At 39.5% G+C, this 22,520-nt stretch overlaps 1 protein-coding gene across 5 annotated transcripts in view; it reads right to left on the reverse strand.

The window, feature by feature from the left end:
• The window catches only part of TMEM45A (transmembrane protein 45A), a 65,995-nt gene that overhangs the window by 11,120 nt on the left and 32,355 nt on the right, over positions 1-22,520 (reverse strand). For 3 of the 5 annotated variants that reach the window (XM_055315924.1, XM_055315926.1, XM_055315922.1), the window contains exons 2-4: positions 4,838-5,029; positions 3,350-3,562; positions 1,807-1,991 (exon numbers count right to left, since the gene is read on the reverse strand). In XM_055315924.1, the coding sequence (XP_055171899.1) occupies positions 1,807-1,991; positions 3,350-3,562; positions 4,838-5,027 (588 nt within the window). In that variant the 5' untranslated portion in view covers positions 5,028-5,029. Of the gene's footprint in view, positions 1-1,806; positions 1,992-3,349; positions 3,563-4,837; positions 5,030-9,330; positions 9,397-10,589; positions 10,756-22,520 lie in introns of those variants that run through there. The other 2 variants (XM_055315925.1, XM_055315923.1) reach the window with 2 other exon arrangements.

Genomic DNA, 22,520 nt, shown 5'->3' on the forward strand with positions numbered 1-22,520 from the left:
AGGCTCCCGGTGCATGGAGCCTGCTTCTCCCTCTGCCTATGTCTCTGCCTCTCTCTTTCTCTCACTGTGTGACTATCATAAATAAATAAAAATTAAAAAAAAAAAAACTCAAAGTAGAAAATGAGCACTAAACTACAAAAAAAAAAAAAAAGCAGAATACAGCCTCATAACATTAAAGCAAAAACTGAAAATAAGGAGAAATGGACAAATCCATAACTATAATATAAAACTCTCCATGAGAAAGTGAGAGATCAGTAAGATGAAAAGCAAATAGGAAGATGGAATATATAAATGGCACAAGGAGAGTTCCGAGAGCCTGCCTTCCCTTCCCACCTTGAGAGGAATGCTTGGACTTGCTCTTGACTCACACCAGAGCCCACAGGCCTGCAGTTCAGCTCTCCTCCCACTACCCAGTGCTGCTCTGGTCTGGCCCACGAGGTGGCTTGCCGTGTTTCTGTCTGTGTTGTTTCAGTGCAGCTAGGTCATTTTCTTATTTTTTATTTAACATTTTTCTTCTTTTAATTTCCTTTTTTTGTTTTCTAGGTATTTTTCAAATTTCATCTGTCATTGTAATGTGTTTAGAGCAGAGGAGATACACCAAAGTATAAACTCACTGTGTGATAGTGACCACAAGTTAGTTCTTTTGAAATTTTTTCAATCCATCTTTATTTTTGATTAGGCAACGAGTGCGCATGGCAAAACATTCCAATTAGAAGATACAGAATGCATGACAGTGTTTTACATTCCATTTATTTAAGTTTTCAGCATATTATAATCTAACAAAACAAATTTTGTTTACAAGCTGATTAATCAATAATTGATTTTATCACATTATAGGATATTTGTTACTTTTTTCGATGTCCTTATCCCTTCAAAATAACCCTTGAAAATAATGCTTCTTTACTATCCCCCACTCCCCACAATCTTTCCACTCTCTCCTATGCTTAACTATCACATCTTTCCTATCTCACTATGACCATGATGTCTTTCTTCCCATCACTGACTATTGCTTTTTTATCACTCCTCCTGAGAAATGCAAATCCCTGCAATCACCTCATCCCAAGTTCCTGCTTTCTGGTGACTAAACATCTCCTCTATCAGACCACATTCATCTTTCACCCCAGACTTTCTTTACATTCATATGTGCATATTAGAGTATGATTTACCAGTCTCTATAAAATATAAGTTCACTAATTGGAACACACGTTTTTGACAACACAACAAGGGTAGGTAGTCGACAGAGTAAAATGAAAAAAGCCTGGGGACTAGGACCCACATTTATTAGATCCTAGTTCCATTACTGTGTGAGTCTGGAATAGTAACTTGGTCTCGCTGAGTCATATTAGTAAATTTGGTATAATACCTAAGTCACTGTGAGGACAAAATGAAACAACATGTATGTAAAAGTCCTGTAGAATGACTGGCACAAACTTGCTTCTCAATAATTAATAATTTCCCCTCCTTCCTGCCTTTCATATATTTCTCAAGCTTATTACCCATTAGGCTGTAAGCTGATTTGGTATTAGCAACTGCTGCCAACAAAAAGCTCAGAATTCCTACATTATGGGTATTCAAGTGTGTGATTAAAATGGGCATACCCCACTTCCTTCCCCTGACAACTGCTCTGTCAGCACTCCCACCAGGGCCTCTGGGCTACTCAAAGAAACACCATCTCTCAAAAACCCACATTCTGGCAAGAGGCAGCACATCAGAAGGAAGTCTCCAGTTCTAGATCAAAATACCCCACCAAAGAGAAAAGACTACAGATGGAGACACCAGCTACATTAACTAGAGGCCCCAACTCACCTGCCAGAACCAGCTCCCCTGAAGAAGGATAAAGCTTGTCCGAAGAAGTTCCACAGTGATACTGGTCCGTATGAAGAGCTCCAAGAAGGCAATCAGGCCTGTCACAAAGACGGCCAAGACCAGCAGCTGGTGCACAAAGATGTCCAGCATTTCCCGGCCATGAGTGTGATTGTACATGATAAAAGCTGATAGAGAGGGAGAAAATTGTTTCTCTTTTTAAGTGAAACCAAAGGTCATCCACCATTTTTCTCCTTTCTCTCTCTCCCCTGCTCCATAGAATTTTCACACATATACACATGCACACACATGCACAGATGCAAAATGTGTCCAAAATATCAAATGCTCCCTGCTTCCCACAATAATGGAAACTTCTAGCATTTTTGGCATCATCACTACCTCTTAAGAATAGAGATATAACACTTCTTTTCCCTTTCCCAGACTTTATTTTCTTGTCTAACGTATCACAACATTTTCGACTAACTATATTTCAAAGTATCTTCTATGCAGGAGGATGAATAATAAGTGTGATGGGGGCAGGGGAACAAGAGTTAAGGTGAATACACAGGTGAATGAGACAAATCCTTGCCTTAAGGAATTTGGTCCATTGGAGTAAGCAAATATATATATATATACACAAATCTTTGATGGGTATGACAAGATTCTCTGGAAGCTCGCAAGAAGTAGTAACTACCTATATTTTTTAATCCCATGAGCAGATTCCAGCTTTATCTTCAACCTTTTCATTTAGATGAGAAAGAAAAGATGTTCACTCAAAATATGGTGATACCGTGAGATAATGAGAATCATGCTGTTGGTTGTCGATGCCTATCTTTGAGTTAGCCTTTGTTCTCAGAGAGGGGCTGGAAAAATTCCTTATCTTCAAATGTGGGAAGGAAGGTAGACAGTTAGGAAATGACTGCCTCCTGATAATTGGGGCTTTTTTAGTTCCATAAGCAATGTATTCCTTACAAATACAATAAGAGAAAACAAATTACTAAACATCTGTTTTCCCTCCATAGTAAAAGGGACATCAACTGAACAAAAAGTGTTATTAACCTCTCAAAAATAGGACCTCTTCTTTTTATGTGACTGATTTTTAAACCCTACTTATCATGTGATGGTGGAGTTTCATTATACTAATATGAAAGACTGGTTAGTAGGTTAAGAGGTCACTGTGAGTGGTCTCCTTGTTTCAGGATATTCATGCTTCACTACCATGAGCCCACTTGTTCAAAATGGAAATAATGTTATTTTCCAGAAAAACTTAAATAACCATGGTAGGTGGTCCTTTGAGAATGATGCAAAATGTGAATAAAGCACATCAAATGATAGTGCTTGTCCTGTTGTACTATATGAATACATGCCAAGGATTTTTACTCCCTGGCATCCTATGTAGGACCATCTGACTGTTTCATCATGATGGCTCAACAGATGACCCAACTGATCAAGGTGGCAGCAAGACACGAAAAGAATGTTAGTGTACAGGGCTAGACAAGTGTCCAAGGATAGTGTAAGGTACAGGAAAATACTCACTTATACTTACCCTCCACAAATAAGGCATTCGACAACATTAACTTGGTTAAGGAGGTGGGAAGTGAACTGATGATAAAACATAAGATGTTCGCCACACCCAGCAGCCCAAAGAAGAAATACATGGTGAAATGATGCCAGTTTAGGAGTTCGACCCACTGGCCCTCTTTATAGTTGTATAAGGCCAAGTGGGGCCCTCCAGGAATAAACTGCTCCCCAATCATGCCTGCAAAGGAATGTATCACAGTTTTAGTACCTTTCTCCGTAACTTCACAAAGAAAGTAGATGCAGGATTAACCACAGCTTATTCAAATCTAGTGTCCCATGATCCTGATTCTTCTTTCTGGGCTGTCCCCTAACAGCTAAGCACTGGTGCCTTAGGCCTGTTTTAGAGGTTCAAATACCAGTTTGGATGATCAACTTTTAGTCAAAGATAGCCACGTTAGTCAAACAAATAGTTATTTCAGATCTTCAAAGCTGAGCATTTCAGGTCTTCTTAGCTCCCTGATCAGTCAGGTCCACTGATGGTCTTAGGTCCCGTTTTCATCCAATGACTAGATAAATCCTACAAAGGCTGATTACTGCCTTTTGACACCACCTTCATTGTTGGATAGGTGCCAGGAAGTGAGGAGTTGTGTTTGATTTAGAATAAAAATAGAATAAAAACACCAGAGTTCAGTTTTTCCCCAATTAAGGATAACTGAGAAAACACAAATTATAGCACATGGTCTAGTCAGTTACACAAACAGCAAAACTTTCTTTAAAATGCTGCTTTATATGTCAATCGATGGAATTTGGCAAGCCCATTTCTCTCTTTGGAAATGGCTGCTCGGTAATCTCATGTCCATAGCAAAGACCTATTGCCATGAATAAAGCATGAAGAAATCCAAAGGGAAATGAGGAAATGCTGTCTTTCACAAAGGAAAGACTACAGTGGAATTCTAAAAACACAGAAAAATTTCACAGAATCTTAGAAGTCATCTGGCCTAACTTCCCTTTCCAATTTAGTATTCACACAAAAAGGACGAATGTACAAAGCAAGGTCTTCCTCAGTCTGACCCCTCTGTACAGTCCATCTGCAACAACTTATGATTGAAGCTTTCCCACAATTACATGATTATTTTGGTATCGTTTTGAAACATGGTTTCTGATAGAGTTAACTCTTTCAGGCATCAGAATAAATGATATAAAATTATTTCAGAGCTTCCAACTAATTCTCTAAAGGAAATTCACCTTGAGTGGGCAGACAAGTCAATATCTTTGACTCATTAAGGAATAGACCTTTGTATAAACTTGAAGTGTCACCTTCTAACAAATTATAGCAGATAGAAATTACAATTAGAATATATGTTCAGAAATTACAATTAGAATATATGTTCAAAATATATATATTTTTTAATAAAAATTCATTTTAGCAATTTCTTGATTTGATACATAGTTTTCTCATTGTATGTAGAAATACCCAAAAGGAGAAAACAGAATACAGAAATTGTCCACTCACCAGTGATTGCCATGCCAATTATTACGAGTCCCTCAAAAATTTCTATTCGCTGGAATAATGCTTTGGAACCAAGGTAGGAAGTCCGTTTGTGCTTTTTGCAGGCATATTTCAGAATACACTTTACGGTCCACCAAATACCCATGATAATGAAGAAGGTTCCAGGGAGGGCATGACCTTTGAAGCTCCCCATGTCTACCAAGATAAGAACATATAGAAGATGAAGATATTTTGTTTCCAGAACTTAGCCAGAACATGGCTCGTTAGCATAAAATACACTATTTTCTGATGAGTATGGATACACCATTGATTTAAGAGGATTCAATATCACCGTCAACAGTGGTAGGTTCACTGCAATATCAACAATACCAACAAGAAGAAAACTTCGTATTTGTTGAACACTTACCTTGTGCTAGGTACTATGTCAAGCATTTCACACACAATTTCTACCCATATTTTTGCAACATATCCATTTTCAATTGGGATTAACTGGTTTAGACAGTTAAGTGACTTGCCCAAATCTCACAACTATTAAGCAAGAGTTCTGTTGTTTTTAATAGAGAGCTTAAGAATTTCATAACATGATAGCATGTGCTATACCATATAGTTACACTTTAAGCATATTTGGAGGAAACTAATATGAAAGTTTTACCTATGTTTAACACTTGAAATGACATTAAGTTGCCTATAATTTTTTAAGTAATTTCAAAGTATCAAGTATCAAGTATATAAGAGAGAACAGTAGTGCTCATCAAATATTCAAGTGTTCCTCCATACACTTTTCACAGCCTCTTCCTCAGGTGAATCAAAACCATGTTTTTAAACAGTATGGAGGTGCCTCAAAAAGTTAAAAATATAATTACCCTATAACCCAGCAATTGCACTAGTAGGTATTCACCCAAAGGATACAAAAATACAGATTCAAAGGGGTACATGCACCCCAATGTTTATAGCAGCACTATCAACATTAGCCAAACTATGGAAAAAAGTCTAAGTGTCCATTGACTGATGAATGGATAAAGAAGAGGTGGTATGTATACACAATGGACTGTTACACGGCCATAAAAAGAATAAAATCTTGCCATTTGCAACAATGTGCATAGAACTAGAGTGCGAAGCAAAGTAAGAAAAACAAAGACCACATGATTTTATTCATATGTGTAACTTAAGAAACAAAACATGAAAATAGGAGAAGTAAAAGAGAGAGAGCGCACGCCAAACCATAAAAGACTCTTTTTTTTTACTCTATTTTTTTTTATTTTTAATTTTTTTATTTATTTATGATAGTCACACAGAGAGAGAGAGAGAGAGAGAGAGAGGCAGAGACACAGGCAGAGGGAGAAGCAGGCTCCATGCACCGGGAGCCCGATGTGGGATTTGATCCCGGGTCTCCAGGATCGCGCCCTGGGCCAAAGGCAGGCGCCAAACCGCTGCACCACCCAGGGATCCCCTAAAAGACTCTTAACTATAGAGAATAAACTGACGGTTGATGGCGGGGAGGTTGGGGAGGGGGATGGGCTAAATGGTTGATGGGAATTAAGAAGGACACTTGTGATGAGTACAGGGTGCTATATGTAAGTGATGAATCACTAAATTCTACTCTTGAAATCAACCTACACTATATGTTAACTAACTTCCACTTAAATAGAAACTTGTGAAAAAAAAATATTTTATCCTACCTAAACAAACAAAAAACATGTTTCTAGTTCTGGTCAATGGACTTTGGCATTTGTCATTTCCAGGCTGAGTGAGTTAAGAGCCTACGTGACTCCTTTAACTCTCCTCTCCCTTGCCTTGGCAACCTTGGCATGGCTTATCCCCAACATAATGGATGGCCAACCAGTCTGCTTCAGATGAACTGTGCTAAGTTATTGAAGCTTTAGGGTTTAAGAGCTTAACCCAGCCTATCTAGATGGGTATCAAGCCAAATCAAATTGTAAATCCCATTTACCCAATTGTTACGTAAATGGTACGGCAAATAATAAAAAAGAAATATCCTCCATTTTTGGTCAATGCTATAGAGAACCAGTCTTGAATTATGTGAGCAGCCCTTTGCTCAAAGGTACTGTACCATCAACAGAAAAATGAAGAGAGAATCCAGAATCAGCTTTATGAATCTCACAGTAGGCCAAATGTAAGAGAAGGGATGAAAGGAGATTTCAGGCTCCCCCTGGCCCACCAGAGTGCTTTATATCCTTGAGCCGGTCGGTACTGGGCATTTCAGTTCAGGGAAGACCCCTTTGGGTTACTTATGCATCCTGCACAACTGTGAATTTCAGACGGGGAATTGCCAAGTTAACTCAAACAGTAAGAGACTCTTAAATTTCCAGTCGAGTCCTCAGGTGGACATTTTGGCACACCCTTGAGTCATCCAAACCTTCTAAGTGACCCTGAATCAATACAGTTGACTCTTGAACAACACAGGGTGGAACTGCTTGGGCCCACTTTTATGCAGATTTTTTACAGTACAGTATTGTAAATGTATATTCTCTTCCTTATGATTGTCTTAATAACATTTTCTTTCCTCTAGCTTACTTTATTGTAATTATACAGTATATAATATATGTAGCATACAAAATATGCATTAATTGATTATGTTATCAGTAAGGTCTCCAGTCAACAACAGGCAACTAGCAGTTCAGTTTTGGGAGAGTCAAGGGTAATATATGGATTTTTGACTGTGTAGGGGGTTGGCACGCCTAACTCCCATGTTGCTCAAGGGTCAACTGTGTATCACATAGTACTGAGTGCCCATTCTTGTCCTAACTCTGCCTCTAATTAGTGCTGTGGTTTGGGGCATGTCCCTTAACCTCTCTGAGCCTTAGTTATTAACAAAAGAAGGGGGTGGCCTAGATCTGAATCCTAACTTGACTATTTACTAGCTACATGACTTGGGTAAATTATTTAACTTCTCAGTGACTCTGTTTCTTCTTCTGTAAAGTGGGACAAAGAATAATACCTACTTTCTAAAATTAAAATGTGTTCCTCATAAAGCAAATAAGTCACAGTAGTATTAAGCAAGCTCATGTTATCCTAACCCACCTCAAACTACAAAAGTAGAGCAAAAGTAAAATCAAATGAGAAATTCTACTTGGACACTAACTGCTGAAAAGTAACATGCATCTATATAATTCTTTTGGCAATCATTCATGTACTGTTTATAATACTTCTGCTGTTGTCTTAGAGGTTTATTGGAATCTTTTGTAGTTGTTTAATTCTTTGACTGCATTTAAAGAATAAGCTTCGGGATCCCTGGGTGGCGCAGCGGTTTGGCGCCTGCCTTTGGCCCAGGGCGCGATCCTGGAGACCCGGGATCGAATCCCACATCGGGCTCCCAGTGCATGGAGCCTGCTTCTCCCTCTGCCTGTGTCTCTGCCTCTCTCTTTCTCTCTCTCTCTGTGTGACTATCATAAATAAAAAAATTAAAAAAAAATAAATAAAAAAAAAATTTTAAAAAAAAAATAAAATAAAGAATAAGCTTCTTGAAAGTGGGGACCACAAATCTATTCTTTCTCCCCTCCACCACTGAACCTGGATAGCATCTTATACACTATGAAGTTCTAAATTAACAAGAGTAACTAAGCCCTTCTTATAATATAATATCATATATTTATAAAAATCTCTACTCTGATGTCTCAAAGCTCACTCATACTCAGCATACCTACAAATTGAACTAATCATCTTATCTACCCACCCACTACCAGAAAATAATTTTCTCCTAGTCACTTATTTTGTTAACATCACTACCAATAACTTACTTGCCCAAACTCAAAATATGAAAACATCCTAGTGTCCACCTAAGTCTCTGAAAACTAATGGATTATTAAGACCTATTGTTTCTACTGCCTTACATCAACTCTCCCCTGCCCCAGATTTGGCTAATTCCCCTTGCTTTTTCAATTTTATCTGCTTAGAGAAATCTTCCCTGATGGCCCAAAGAGGCAAAGGCCCCCTTATACCTTCTTAAGGTACCTAGTTCTTATTTTAATGAATTCTTTGTGTGATTAGTTATTGAAGGTCTGTCCTCTTCATTAGCTTCTATGTCCATCACTCTTGAGAGCCTGTGTAGAGGGCAATTGGGGCCTCAGAGTTAGGAGGCTAGGCTGTCTTCCATTTTTTATGCCCTGACAAATTTTAAAAAGGAAGAAAATGCCAAAACAGAGTCACAGAAACCGTGGTTGCTTTGCAATGTTTAGATTTACCCGACAAACACCTTCAATACACATGTAAAACATATCACCTATGTTGGAGATTAATATGAAAATTTAAATCTGGGGCCCTTCCTAAATGTGTAGCTCTGACCAAATCATTTTCCTGATCCACCTCTATGACCAACATTATAATAGGTTCCTGCTCCCCTAAAAGGTGAGTGAACCAATATATATTTCAGCACAGCCACTGCGATGTGATACAGAGGCAATGGGGAGTAGATGAAGGTTTTTAAATCAGGATATGAGGTAATCAGGGTAGGGAAAGAAATGAAGCATTGCTCCTACCTCGGTTATAGAATCTCTACATCTTTAGCCTTCTAATCTGAAGCAATGTGATGGTTCTATTATTCTCTGTTTAAAAAAAAAAAAGTGAAGTCAAAGCAGGTTTGCTACATTCACCTGGCTGAGGGCCCCAACAGACCCAGTTGCTCCTGGTAATAAAAATGGTATTTATTTTATTTCATTTTCATTGTGAAGAGAAAAAACTGCTCAAATCCTCAAATATCACTTCACTGTAATCTCCTAGAACACCATTATCCATAAATCTATCTTTTGTTCCCTGCTTAACTATTGCCTGAAGTTGCAATTTACTGCTCGAAAAAGCCAAGTAGTCCAGAGTTTGATTCAATCTAAATCCAAAGAGCAGATGCATTCTCCTTGGAAAGAGAATACAGGGAGGGCTTTTCTTCTCCACATAGCAAATCATACTTGCCAGACAACCAGCAGAAACCTCAGGAAAATCACCAGAATAAGAAACGAAAAGGTCCTTCTTCAATATCCTCCTTGCCTGATATTGTCACTTAAAATAATCTCTTGGGGAAAGGGGTTCATCCAGGCCTGAAATGGTAGGCTTCAAGATTCAATCACCGGCTTCTAGCTGCAATTTATCCCAAAAATTCATACCCTTCCCACATCCAAAAAGAAAGTGTCTGCTTCTAATGACACCGAACATCATCCTCTGGGCTAATGACTAGCAATGACTCCTGATGCCTTCGTTGGCCTCTTTTCTTCTCACTGTTCTCCAAACTTACATACTCATTCACCACCCTAAAGGGAAATAATTTTAAACTCCAGTATTTAGAGATAATATTGGGCAAATCCCAATATCTAACTTAGGTGTCAAGTTTTAATTCCCAGTGTTACAGTCACATAAACAACAGACAAGGTTTTTGCACAGAAAGAGGAGAGAACTCAAAATAGCTCACAGAAAAATTCTACAGTTTTTTGGTGGAATCTCAACCAAATACTAACTTCAATATAAAATGAATACCATGGGGGAAAAACAAATTAAAATTTTATCTTGAGCCACCACCAAAATGAAGTATTCCTAAATCTTAGTTAGTGATTCATTTCAAGGCACATTTACAAATCCCAATACACTAAAAAATTTGAACTATATCTTGAACTTCACTTTACCATTTGCTTTAACAGTCAAAACAAAGTTATATAAGCATTTGTAGATCTAAGCTCTCCACCACATTCCATACATTCTCTCTCAAATTTCAACTATTTCAAAAGACTTCTCTTAGTTAGATTATCCTTACCTTCACACTTTCCTCAATGTCAAGTCCAACCCAATTCTCTTCTCCCAAGAATTTATATCGGTTCCGGCTTCAAGAAGGAAAACGTGATACTGACTAGTCTAACTAATTACCCTTCCTTCTTAGAGACTAAACCAAAGTGTTTATGTTTTTCCAGCATGAAGGCAGCAGTTAATCCTTCAGAATATGTCACAATGCCTTCATAAATGTAAATCTTCGGGCCACACCCTTTTAAAATCCCACTTCCTGTCCAAACATTGTGCCATAGACTACTTCTCAAGAAGACTCACCTTGCCACCCACCCACATGATCACTAGCCTCAGACACGTGTTCCCTGCTGTGAGAACCAAAGTACAATAGACCATGTGTAATCTTTGCTCTCTCTTCCAGGTCATCCAGATGGACAGAAGACAAGGAGAATGGTATGGCAGCAGTAACATAACAGAGGAGGTCTGATAAGTCCGATAAAGACAAACCATTTCCTAATAATATGCAGTGCCTCAAGCGAAGAGATTATCACAGGGGCTAGGGGTGGAATCATAGCCAAAACCAAAGTTAGAAGAATAAGAAAAGATGAAGGAACAAAATTGCTGTAGGTCATCAATGAAGGTTACTTTCCCTCAAGGAACACACAAACTGGTTGAGATACAAGTGCATAAAGTATTCTAACCAATGTGAGGTTTACACAGAGGGAAATGGAAACAAAGCAGCAGCAGCAGTTTAACTCTAACCTGGAGAGCTAGCAGCTGTTATCCTATCTGTATACAAGTCATATTTCCCCTCTCGATGATAAACCCATGGTGACCAAGGGCCATACCCTCTATCATGCTTTGCAACTAACTAATTAATACTCAATAAATAGCCAGTTAATGATGGCTTCTGCCTGGAACCCCATCACCCTGAAACACTGACCTGGGTGGCAACCAGTATCAGAAACAGCTGATGTGGTTAATTAAATGCAGATTTTTGGGACCCACTTCAGATCTACTGAGTCAGTCATCAGGGGAAGGCCCATAAGTCTGCATTTTTAATAGGCACTCATCAGTTAATTTTTTTAACTTCTTAAATTTTGAGAACCAAAGGCTTAGACTATGTGAAGAAAGCAGAATGACACCAAGATACTAAAATGTGACTTTCCTATCACCATACTTCAGAGGCCATTTGTCTCCCAACAGTGTCATTGTCATAAACTCTGATGGGTTTGTTTACATCAGGCTTCATACAGGCAGAAGTATGTGGCTCAACAGTTGCTCCAGAGGCCAGAATGATAATCTGGCTCCAGGAGAAAATAAGAACCATTCTGGAGTGCTGCCATTCTTCTCTATTTTATTTTACCGTATATTATTGGGGTATTTTATTTTATTTTGATCTCTTTTATACCCCAGCCTCTTTTTTTTAATTTTTTTTTAATTTTTATTTATTTATGATAGTCACAGAGAGAGAGAGGGAGAGAGAGGCAGAGACACAGGCAGAGGGAGAAGCAGGCTCCATGCACCGGGAGCCCGACGTGGGATTTGATCCCAGGTCTCCAGGATCACGCCCCGGGCCAAAGGCAGGCGCCAAACCGCTGCGCCACCCAGGGATCCCCTATACCCCAGCCTCTTACACTCAAACCCCTGTCAATCTTTAAATACTAAAACTACCCATGTCTCATGGGCTATTCTTAACCAAACATCCCGGGGGACAAACAGAACTCTACATTTAAAAAAAAAATGACTACAGGAGGAGCCAATCCAAAGGCATATGTATTAAAAAATAAAATCAATAAACAGAAAGTAAGAACAAATGACATGTTGAATCACCTGCCTGTAACGAACTCTTCAAAGTAAATAGAAGCCTGGACTGTTTCTGTTAGTAGTGGTGCATCTGTAGTGGGAAGGAAGTTAGCATTTGTGGAACATCCACTTCATGCTACTAACTTCTCACGCACCCATTTATTCTATTTTTGAGACAACTCAGCAAGTTATTATCTCCACCATTGATATGAGGAAACCGAGACTACAAGAGATTTACTAACCTACTCTAAGTCACAGAGTCAGTTAAGATCAGAGTCAGAATCTCAAGGTCTTATATATTTGATTCCAAATCTCAGACTATTCCTCTAGATAAGGGCAAAGATCAGAAAAGGTTTGTGAATGAACCCAACAACATTCATCAGGTTCCTTTGGCTAGGTTAAACACCATAAGGAAAGAGCTTGTTCTTTTGGGACTTCCCACCATTAAGCTGTCAGTACAGGTAAAGGAAGTGAAAATCTGCACGTAGCCTAAATACTTATTTACCACTATTATAGTCAGACTCAGAGTCCACAGGGATGCTAACCAAAAGGAAAGCTGGTCTGAGTTGTCTGCAATGTGACTTCACTTGACAAAATGAAGATGCTAGAGATAAGTATTAGTGATGTGGTAAGAACCTAAAGAAATCATCCTATGGTTCTGCTTCATACTGGTTCACAATTCAAGTCAATAAACAATGATTGAGTAATATATACACATCTAACAATCTGCTTCAGGTTATAAAGACTCCATGGTGACCAAGTATATCTATTTTTCATTGTTGCAGCTGGCAATTGTTCTCCAATTTTAAAGACCCAGATGATTAGACTGGGCTTGCCAGAATAATCTCTTCTTCTGAAGGTCATTAAGTTTATCACCTCTGCAGAATCCTTTTTTGCTATGTAAAGTAATATATTCACACGTTCCAGGAATCAGAATGTGGTGAGGTGAGGACATCATTCTGTCTACAACACATGTTTACAACATACATGTTTACAGTTTGACAGAACAAAGGAGACAAACACATATGACTATGATACCAAGGAGATGAGCCAAGATTTATGGTAAAGGAATAAAATACTAAAGGTTTGCTGAGCCCCTTCATTTGATTTAGAAGAGTAAGAAAGGCATATAGGATCCTATAAGACCATAAGGACCATTTAAGCTGGACTTTGAAGAATGAGTAGGATTTTGAAAGGTTGAGCTGAAAGGGAAGAGCATTCTAGACATAAGAAACAGAATGAATAAACTCATGCTGGCAGAAACTTACAGAGAATATTGAAGCTACTTCTACCACAGGAGTAGAAGACAATAGAAAATGCACCTGGAACCCTTACATATCTGGGAAGTGGGTAAATGGCAAGAATGATTATACAAATTACCAATCAGTAAAAAAATAGTGTTTTTACAATTGAGTCTCTAGTTATGCATAAAAATCAGACTAGATCCCTACCTCACACCAGATTAAAAAATAAATTTCAGGTGGAATTTATTGTGAAATTAATTGTGAAAATAAAATTTTAAAGATTTATTTATTTATTTATTTATTTATTTATTTATTTATTTATTCATGAGAGACAGAGAGAGAGAGGCAGGGACCCAGGCAGAAGGAGAAGCAGGCTCCATGCTGGGAGCCCGACGTGGGACTCGATCCCAGGTCTCCAGGATCACGCCCTGGGCCGAAGGCGGCGCCAAACCGCTGAGCCACCGGGGCTGCCCGGAAAGGATTTTTTTAAAGAAAATACAAAAAAGTAAGTTAAGGAAGGACAGAACTGATAAATTTGACCTCTTCAAAAAGTAAAGCTTTTGTGTGTGAGTGGCAATGAAACACAGGAAAAGATGCTCAATACCGTTAGTCATTTGGAAAACATTAATTAAAATAACAAATACCAATACTACCCACCAGAAAGACTAAATTTAAAAAGACTGACAATACTGATGATATTGGCATGGATGTGAACCAACTGGATCTCTTATGCACTCTAAGTAGGAACACAAAATTGTACAGCCCAAATCAAAAGCAGTTTGTCACTTTTTATTTTTTTATTTTTTATTTTTTTTTAGTTTGTCACTTTTTATAAAGTTAAACATGCACTTACCATTTGACTCAGCAACTCCACTCTAAGGTGTTTATCCAAGAGAAATTAAAATTATGTCCACACAAAGATTTGTACATGGATACTCACAGTAGCTTTATTCATAATAACCAAAACCCCAGAAATAGTCCAAATGCCAAATCAATTAGTGAATGTATGAACAAACTGAAACATCTCTAAATAAACTTCATCTGTAAAATCAGAGTGATAAAGGTATCTATTTCAGAGGTTTCTTGTGAAGATTAAGTTAAAATGAAAAGTACTGGGGATCCCTGGGTGGCTCAGCGGTTCAGCGCCTGCCTTTGGCCCAGGGCGCGATCCTGGAGACAGGGATCAGGTCCCGCTTGGGCTCCCTGCTTCTCCCTCTGCCTGTGTCTCTGCCTCTCTCTCTCTCTCTCTCTCTGTCATGAATAAATAAATAAAATCTTTTTTAAAAAATGCAAATGCAAAGTACTTACTTGAATGGAAACTGGTAAACATAAAAAAATTTAAAATTAAAAATTAAAAAAAAGAAACTGGTAAACAAAACAATAAATAAATGTTACGTATTATTTTGACATCTAGAAGTTTTAAGATTTTTCTGTTGTTATACAAAATAAATTTAAATTGTTTTTTGCTGATAACTTTGTGGATCTACCATTCCATCCCTGAACACTCTATTTTCATAACTATTTTACGTGATATGGAAATGAAATTCTATCATCTATAAAAGCCTCTTTCAGTTTCCCTGCTCCTCCCCTTCAATACGGGCCTTCTCTTCATAATCTAAGATAACTGCCAAAGTTCCAACCATCACAATCATGTTCCAAGGTACAGGAGAGAAGAAAGGGCAGGAGTCTCTGTGTCTACTTTTCAATGAGTTTTATTGAAGTATAATTTACATGCAGTAAAATTCACCCCTAAATTTTACAGAGGAAAAAACCAAGACAAAGTTAGAGATGAGCCAAAATGTCCAAGGTCATGGAAGTAATAAGTAATGGAACTTGGATTGATATACAGCCCTGGGTCTATGCCTCTACCACAATGATACCACAAATAAAGTTAAAAGATACATGGCAGACATAGAAGAAATGTGTAATAAATACACCGCTGAGTAGTCACAACTCATTTGAGTAGATACCTATAAGCACAATTCTGGATTACATGGTAAAACTATGTTTAGCTTTGTAAGAAATTGCCAAACTGCCTTTTTTTTTTTTTAAGAGGGAGAAAGGGGTGGGAAGGTGCAGAGGGAGAAAGAGAATCTTAAGTAGGCTTCAAACCAAGTGCAGAGCCCTATGCAGGACTCGATCCCACAACCCTGAGATCATGACCTGAGCCGAAATTAAGAGTCAGATACTTAACTGACTGAGTCACCTAGGCACCCCTGCCAAATTGTCCTCTTAAGTGTCCCGCACCATTTTGCATTCCCACCAGGAGTGAATAAGAGAGTTCTTATTTTTCCATATTGTCTCTAGTATTTGCTATTGTCAGTGCTCTGGATTTGCGGCATTCTAATAGGTGTGTAGTGTTATTGCTGTTTTAATTTGCAGTTCCCTAAAGACATACGATGTTGAGGAGCTTTTCATAATTTGCCATCTGGGTATCTTCTTTTTTTAAGATTTTTAAAGATTTTGTTTATTTATTCATGAGAGATGCACAGAGAGAGGCAGAGACATGGGCAGAGGGAGAAGCAGGTTTCCTGAGAGGGAGCCCAATGCGGGACTTGATCCCAGGACCCGGGACCACAACCCGAGCCAAAGGCAGATGCCCAACAACCGAGCCACCCAGGTGCCCCTTTTGCTCACTTTTTAATTGATTTATTTATTTTCTCGTTGTTGACCTTTAAGAGTTTTTTGTATATTTCAGATATTAGTTCTCCATCAGAGGTATGGTTTGCAAGTATTTTCTCCCAGACTTGTCTTTTCCTTCTCTTAAAAATGCCTCTCAAGGGTGGCTGGGTGGCTCAGTCAGTTACGCATCTGACTCTTGATCATATCTAGATCTCAGAATCATGACATTGAGCCTTGAGTTGGGCTCTGCACTCGAGATTCTCTCTCCTTCTACCTCTGCCCCTCATGCTTGCACCTCTCCCTCCCGGCCTCCCTCTCAAATAAATAAATAAATAAATAAATAAATAAATAAATAAATCTTTTTAAAAGAGTGTTTTTACAGAGAGGAAATTTTTTTAAGATTTTATTTATTTATTAATGAGAGACACAGAGAGAGAGGCAGAGACACAGGCAGAGGGAGAAGCAGGCTCCATGCAAGGAGCCCGACGTGGGACTGGATCCCGGGTCTCCAGGATCAGGCCATGGGCTGAAGTCAGCGCTCAACCACTGAGCCACCCAGGTTCCCTGGAGTGGAAATTTTTAATTTTCATATGGCCAAACTCACACATATTTCCTTCCATGAATTGTGTACTTGATATTGCATCTAAAAATTCAGCATCCTCCCCAAGGTCTCACACTTAAGCATGATGTTAACTATGGGTTTTGTGTAGCTATTCTATAAAATATTGAGGATGTCCCCCTCTATTCCTATTTTGCTGCCTTTCAGATTTAAAATTGTTTTTCTTAAAAAGAAAACAATAACAACAAAAACCTGAAAAGGTGGTTTAGAGTCAGATAATAGAAAGCTTTAAATGCCAGGTTAAAAAATTTAAACTTTCTTCTATGGGCAAGAACAAGCAACTGAATGTTTTGAGCATCAGAACTTTAAACTCTTCCATAATATGAGAACCTGGTTTTATTTAAAGATGTCCAGGAGAGGTGACTTCTCCAACTCCTTCAGAAACCCATTCTGCTGAAACCCAAATCTCACCCTCCATTAACCCTGCTTCATAACAAACTTGGATCTCTTGGAGTCCCAAGGAACATGCCGAACATTCACAATCTTGATGAACTCTTTCAGCAAAGCCATGACTCCTAACCCCAGTATTCAGCTCCCCACCCCCCACCTACAAAAGAAAGCCATGTCACTGTGGTTCAGGGCAGAGACCCAGGCACCCAGTGGCCCAGGCTCAGTATTAAACTCATATGGACAAAATGCAATGACCACATCTGAGTCAACAATGTTGACATATTCGTTTGCATCACACCTTCTACCAGGGGAGTTGCTGTTGTCAGGAGCTCTACTGATGAGGACATCTGGAAGAATTCTTGGCCTATCTACAGAGAACACCTCGTAGCCCAATTCTCATGGCCGTGGCTGCCTCACTTCTTCCCCCACCTTCCTGCATCCTGCTCCCTTCTGCCTACCACAACCCATTCTTAGAAAGGCAGCAGAGATGTGTCTGGATTCTAAGCAAATTGCCTCCAAGAGCACAGGAACCATCTCGGGAAGGAGAGGTACTTTGGGATCAGATTTCAAATTTCGGCTTCCTTTTGGATTTCTGTGTGTGGACAGGCAGCGGACAGAAGCTAATCCATAGGAGCCCAGAGAGCCAAGAACGTGTAAAAAAGGAAATGATGTGCCAGCTAGGGCTAATGAATCTCTGAGCTCTTGAAATTCACAGGTTTGCAAACCACACCATCATCCCTTCCCACAGCTCATCCACGAGTTGCCCACTGGTGGATGTCCATTCCTTACCAATTCTGTGAAATATATTCTAACCTGATTTTCCTCCAAAAACCTATTCTAGTCATCCACTTGCTCCTTCCTCCCTGCTGCCAACACACACATAAATACGATTTGATCTGGACCCTTTTCCCTGAGAGCAGGTTCAGGTGTGAGGCCAGGGCTTGGGCCTCCAGTTTTTTCCACGGCATCCAACACACATCCAGCCTTGGCGAGCACCCAGATAACTAACTTTCACCCTGTGTCTGAAGGGACAGTGTGAGACATCAGAGAAAAGAAGTTGTTTTTAATCTGAGGAAATCTGTCCTGCCCTGGGAAAGGCTTTTGGTAATTGCTGGCTTTGTGGAAAAGAAATTCAGCTTTCTTTGGAATAAGTGCCTCTAAGTTTGCACAGACATATATATGGGGATGATAACTAGTGCTCTTGGCTGCCTGCTTACCCATTCATTCTCTTATTTCTCCATCTATGCTTTAAATAAATATTTATTAAACAACGACAGTGGGACACCTGGGTGGCTCAGTGGTTGAGTGTCTGCCTTCGGCTCAGGATGTGATCTGGGATCCGGGATGAGTCCCACATTGGGCTCCTGCATGGATCCTGCTTCTCCTCCCTCTGCCTATGTCTCTGCCTCTCTCTGTGTCTCTCATGAATAAATAAATAAAATCTTTTAAAAAAATATATGTATATAATATAAACAACGACAGTGTTTCAAGTCCAGCTCTATCCATTGGGGACATGAGGTAGGATGAGAATCCTCATGGTAATTGGATCCCCAGGTGACTCAACATGTACACTAAAGTTTGAGAAACACTGGTCTAGCAGTATTTCTCAACAGCACCACAATTGACATTCCAGGCCAGGGAACCCTTTGTTGTGTGGAGCCATCCTGTGCTGTGTAGGATGTTTGCTAAGCAACATTCCTGGCCTCTGCCTACTAGATCCTGTAGTACTTTTCCCGCAGCTGCGATGGTCAAAACTATCTACGGATATTGATAAAGATCCCCTGAGGGGCAAAATCATATTCCCTTCCCCAGTTCAAGAAGTACTGGTTTAGAAGTCTCTGGATCAAATCCTCTTAACATAAAAAAGGATTGTTTTTCTTTTCTCTTGGGGAAAAAGAGAAATGTAACGAATTTAACTGTTAACTTTAACTATTGTATCAAAATAAATCCAACTGAGATTATGTGCATCTTTTTCAGAAAGATAAAGTACACATTATTGTAACTAATAAAACACAGAACTATGATTTGGAAAAACACCGTCTGTAAGATTCCCATGACTTTTTAGACAAAAATCTTTCAAGTTTGCTGTTTGATATTACTATTAAGGAAAAAAAAGGAGCCACATTAAATATGACATACATCGCATTGGACATGATCACTGCCAATTATTTGTGGACCAGGTACAAACAAATAAAGTTCTATATAGAACACCTTCCCATTTTGAAAAAAAGATGGTTAATGTGGGCCTAATGTTCTGTGCCCACCCTCAAATAACGGAAGTGGTGGCAAGGGAGAAGTCATGTTCAAATCCGGTTTACGAAAAAATTAAATAAAATAAGCAGAGGTTGAAACCAGTATGGCAATATCTGAACATTGTACAATTTTGATTGGCATAAGGGAGGAAATGTCAGCAGAATCACTCTTCGGTCTTTCCGTCTCTTGGTGTCAGGAAACGTATGTCTCACTGTTTATTTTCACTTTTTTTTTTTTTTTAACTAGGCCCAATCTAGGAAATAATGACACCTGATTTTGGTAAGTGCCTCTGACAAATAAAGAAAGAAACAGGATCATTTCAGCTAGTGATAAAATAACACAGAGCAACGTAAGAACACTCAGGCTCAGCTTGGGATGGTGGGGATAGTGGTTCCACTTCTGAGTTCGGAGGTAGGCTGGGCTGAGCTGAGCTGAAAGATCAAGGCTACCGCAGAGAATGCATGTGACGTGGATGAGGCCATTGGCCCAGTTCTACTCATCTTTACTGGTTCCATTTCACAAAAGAGGCATTAGATATTTGACAGCTTGACTGAATGTCTACGACCAGTAAGTGGTAGAGGGCAGAAAAGGAACCCAGATCTCTGGGGTACAGGTTAGCAATTTTCTTTCTAAGAATACCCCTGTATTCATTTCCTGTTGTTGCTTTAACAAAGTAGTGCAAGTTATAATCAAATTTCACATCTTAAAGGTTCTAGAGGTCAGATGTCTGAAACAGGTCCCACTCAGATCTCATTCTCTCTTGCTGATGCTGACTCCATTCTTCTCTTGCCACTCATCCTTCTGATTGGGATCCCCCTGCCTCACTGTTATAAGGACCCTTGTGATTACATTGGGCTGGCCTGGATAATCCCCCGTCGTCTCATCTCCAAATCTTTAACTTAATCAAATTTTCCAAATGTCTTACCATGTGAAGGAAACCAGAATATGTGACCTCAAAATATGTCTCTTTAACATAAAAATTGTTTTGAGCTGAAGGCAATTAGGAATGCAGGAAAAGCTCTCTTTATCTTCCCCTTTACTGACTAAATACAGATATAAATTCCCTTTTCACTGGAGGCAGATGCTTATCAGCCCAGAGATGGCACGAGAGAAATCTGCAAACAAAGCTTACTCCATTCGTTCCCTCCCATATATTTATCTTCCCACAGTTTGGTGTCCTTGAAAGCGCAAAATGGCTTGATCTTGTCCTATCCTTTCTCTACAAATTTCTTGTTTTTTGTTAAAAACACTCTATAAGCCAGAATTCTAAGCTGCTGGTTGGAGTTACTTTCCATTAAGGTTTCCCCAAATGATGTGCTCTGCACACATTAAAAGACTTGCTTTTCTCTTGTTATCTTTTTATTAAAGAGTCCCAGCTGAAAACCTAACATGGAGAGAGGCCAACTTTTGCCACCCCGACAATGTATGGTAACATCTGGGTTTCAGGAGATTAGGGTGTGGACGTCTTTGGGAGGCCAAAGCTTACCACACCCCCTTAGGAATGCCAGTCACAAGAAGGGCCTCTGACAATCATAAAATAAAAGTTTTTTAAAAAATCGCTGACAGTGGGGGAAAAGAGAACAGGAATAGGAGTCTTCAACAGACTCTGAGGTTCTACGTCACTGAGGGAGGCTCAAGAGCACACTGTTATCTACTTCTGATTGTGGGTGTACGTAGGATCCCTTGAGAAAACCAATGCCTGGGCCGCAACTCCTCGAGATTCTGCTTCTATTAGTCTGGGTAAACCCAGGCATCAGCATCTTAAAATTCCCTGTAGAACAGAAGGCCAGGGTAGCACAGTTGGTTGAGCATCTGACTCCTGGTTTTGTCTAATCTTGGGGTTATGAGATTTAGCCCCAAGTCAGGCTCCATGCTCAGGGCAGAGTCTGCTTGGGTTTCTCTCTCCCTCTCCCGTTGCCCCTCCCCCTTACCTCTAAAATAAATAAATAAGTCTTTTAAAAAATACATAAATAAAAATAAAATTCCCTGTAAGGGTTTAAGAACCCAGATACTGGAATCAGACTACCTGCATTCAAAGGCCAGATCTACCCCTGTGTGCTTGACCTGAAGCATATTATTTAACTTTGCCTCAGTTTCTTCTATAAAATGGGCATGAGGCTATTAATAAAACCACTTTATAAAGCTGAGGACAAACTGTCATTATACTAGTAAAATTCCTGCCACATAGGAGGTACTGCATAAATGTCTCAAAGCTCGTTCCTCCTCAGGCTGGAACCCGGTGTGATTTCTGTGTGTGTCTAGGATGTGAAGAGCGGGGTTAGAGGATACTGTAGGCAGAATCTCCCCTGCCCTGCCTCATTATAATGGGCTCCAGAAAAGCTAACCCCAGTGTGCCAAGGGAGGGGCAGCAGTGGGAGCAGAGTTGCAGGAATGCATACAAATTACACAAGTGAATAAGAAGAAACAACCAGAAAGGCTGGAGCAGGGATGGAGAAGGTGTGGCAGGCCATGCAAAATAGGAGAAATGCTAAGGACTGTGTGATAGTGATCAAGGTTTCACTGTCTACTAGAGCGGTGGTTCTCCACATGGCTACCACTGCAACACATCTGGGAGCCATAAAATCACTTAGAGCGTCTGGTTCCCACCCTGACCAATTAAATCAGAATTTCTGGGAGTGAGGCCTGAGAATCTTACTTTGGTGTTTTTTTTTTTTTCTTTTGTAAACTCTCCAGATGATTCTACTTAGCCAGAGTTGAAAGCCCTGCGCCCTTCTCTTATGCCACTGTCATAGGTTAGTCAGCCTCACCAACTGCTACGTGAAGGGAGGGGAGAGAAAGGCTCACAGTGACTGGGTTCCTATTACCGGCCAACACACCTGACATGCACCAATTAATTTAACCCTCATAATTATTATCCCCATGTTAGAGATAATAATAAAGAGGTGCATTTCATAGGGGTTGTAATGCGACTCACCAGACCCAAGACTCATGTGTCATGACTGGACCCCAAGATCCAACCCCAAGTCTACGTCCAAAAGGAGTAAGGGAAGAAAATTACCTTTTAGAGCAT

The sequence above is a fragment of the Nyctereutes procyonoides genome, unplaced genomic scaffold (assembly GCF_905146905.1).
Source record: "Nyctereutes procyonoides isolate TBG_1078 unplaced genomic scaffold, NYPRO_anot_genome, whole genome shotgun sequence".
Taxonomy (NCBI): domain Eukaryota; kingdom Metazoa; phylum Chordata; class Mammalia; order Carnivora; family Canidae; genus Nyctereutes; species Nyctereutes procyonoides.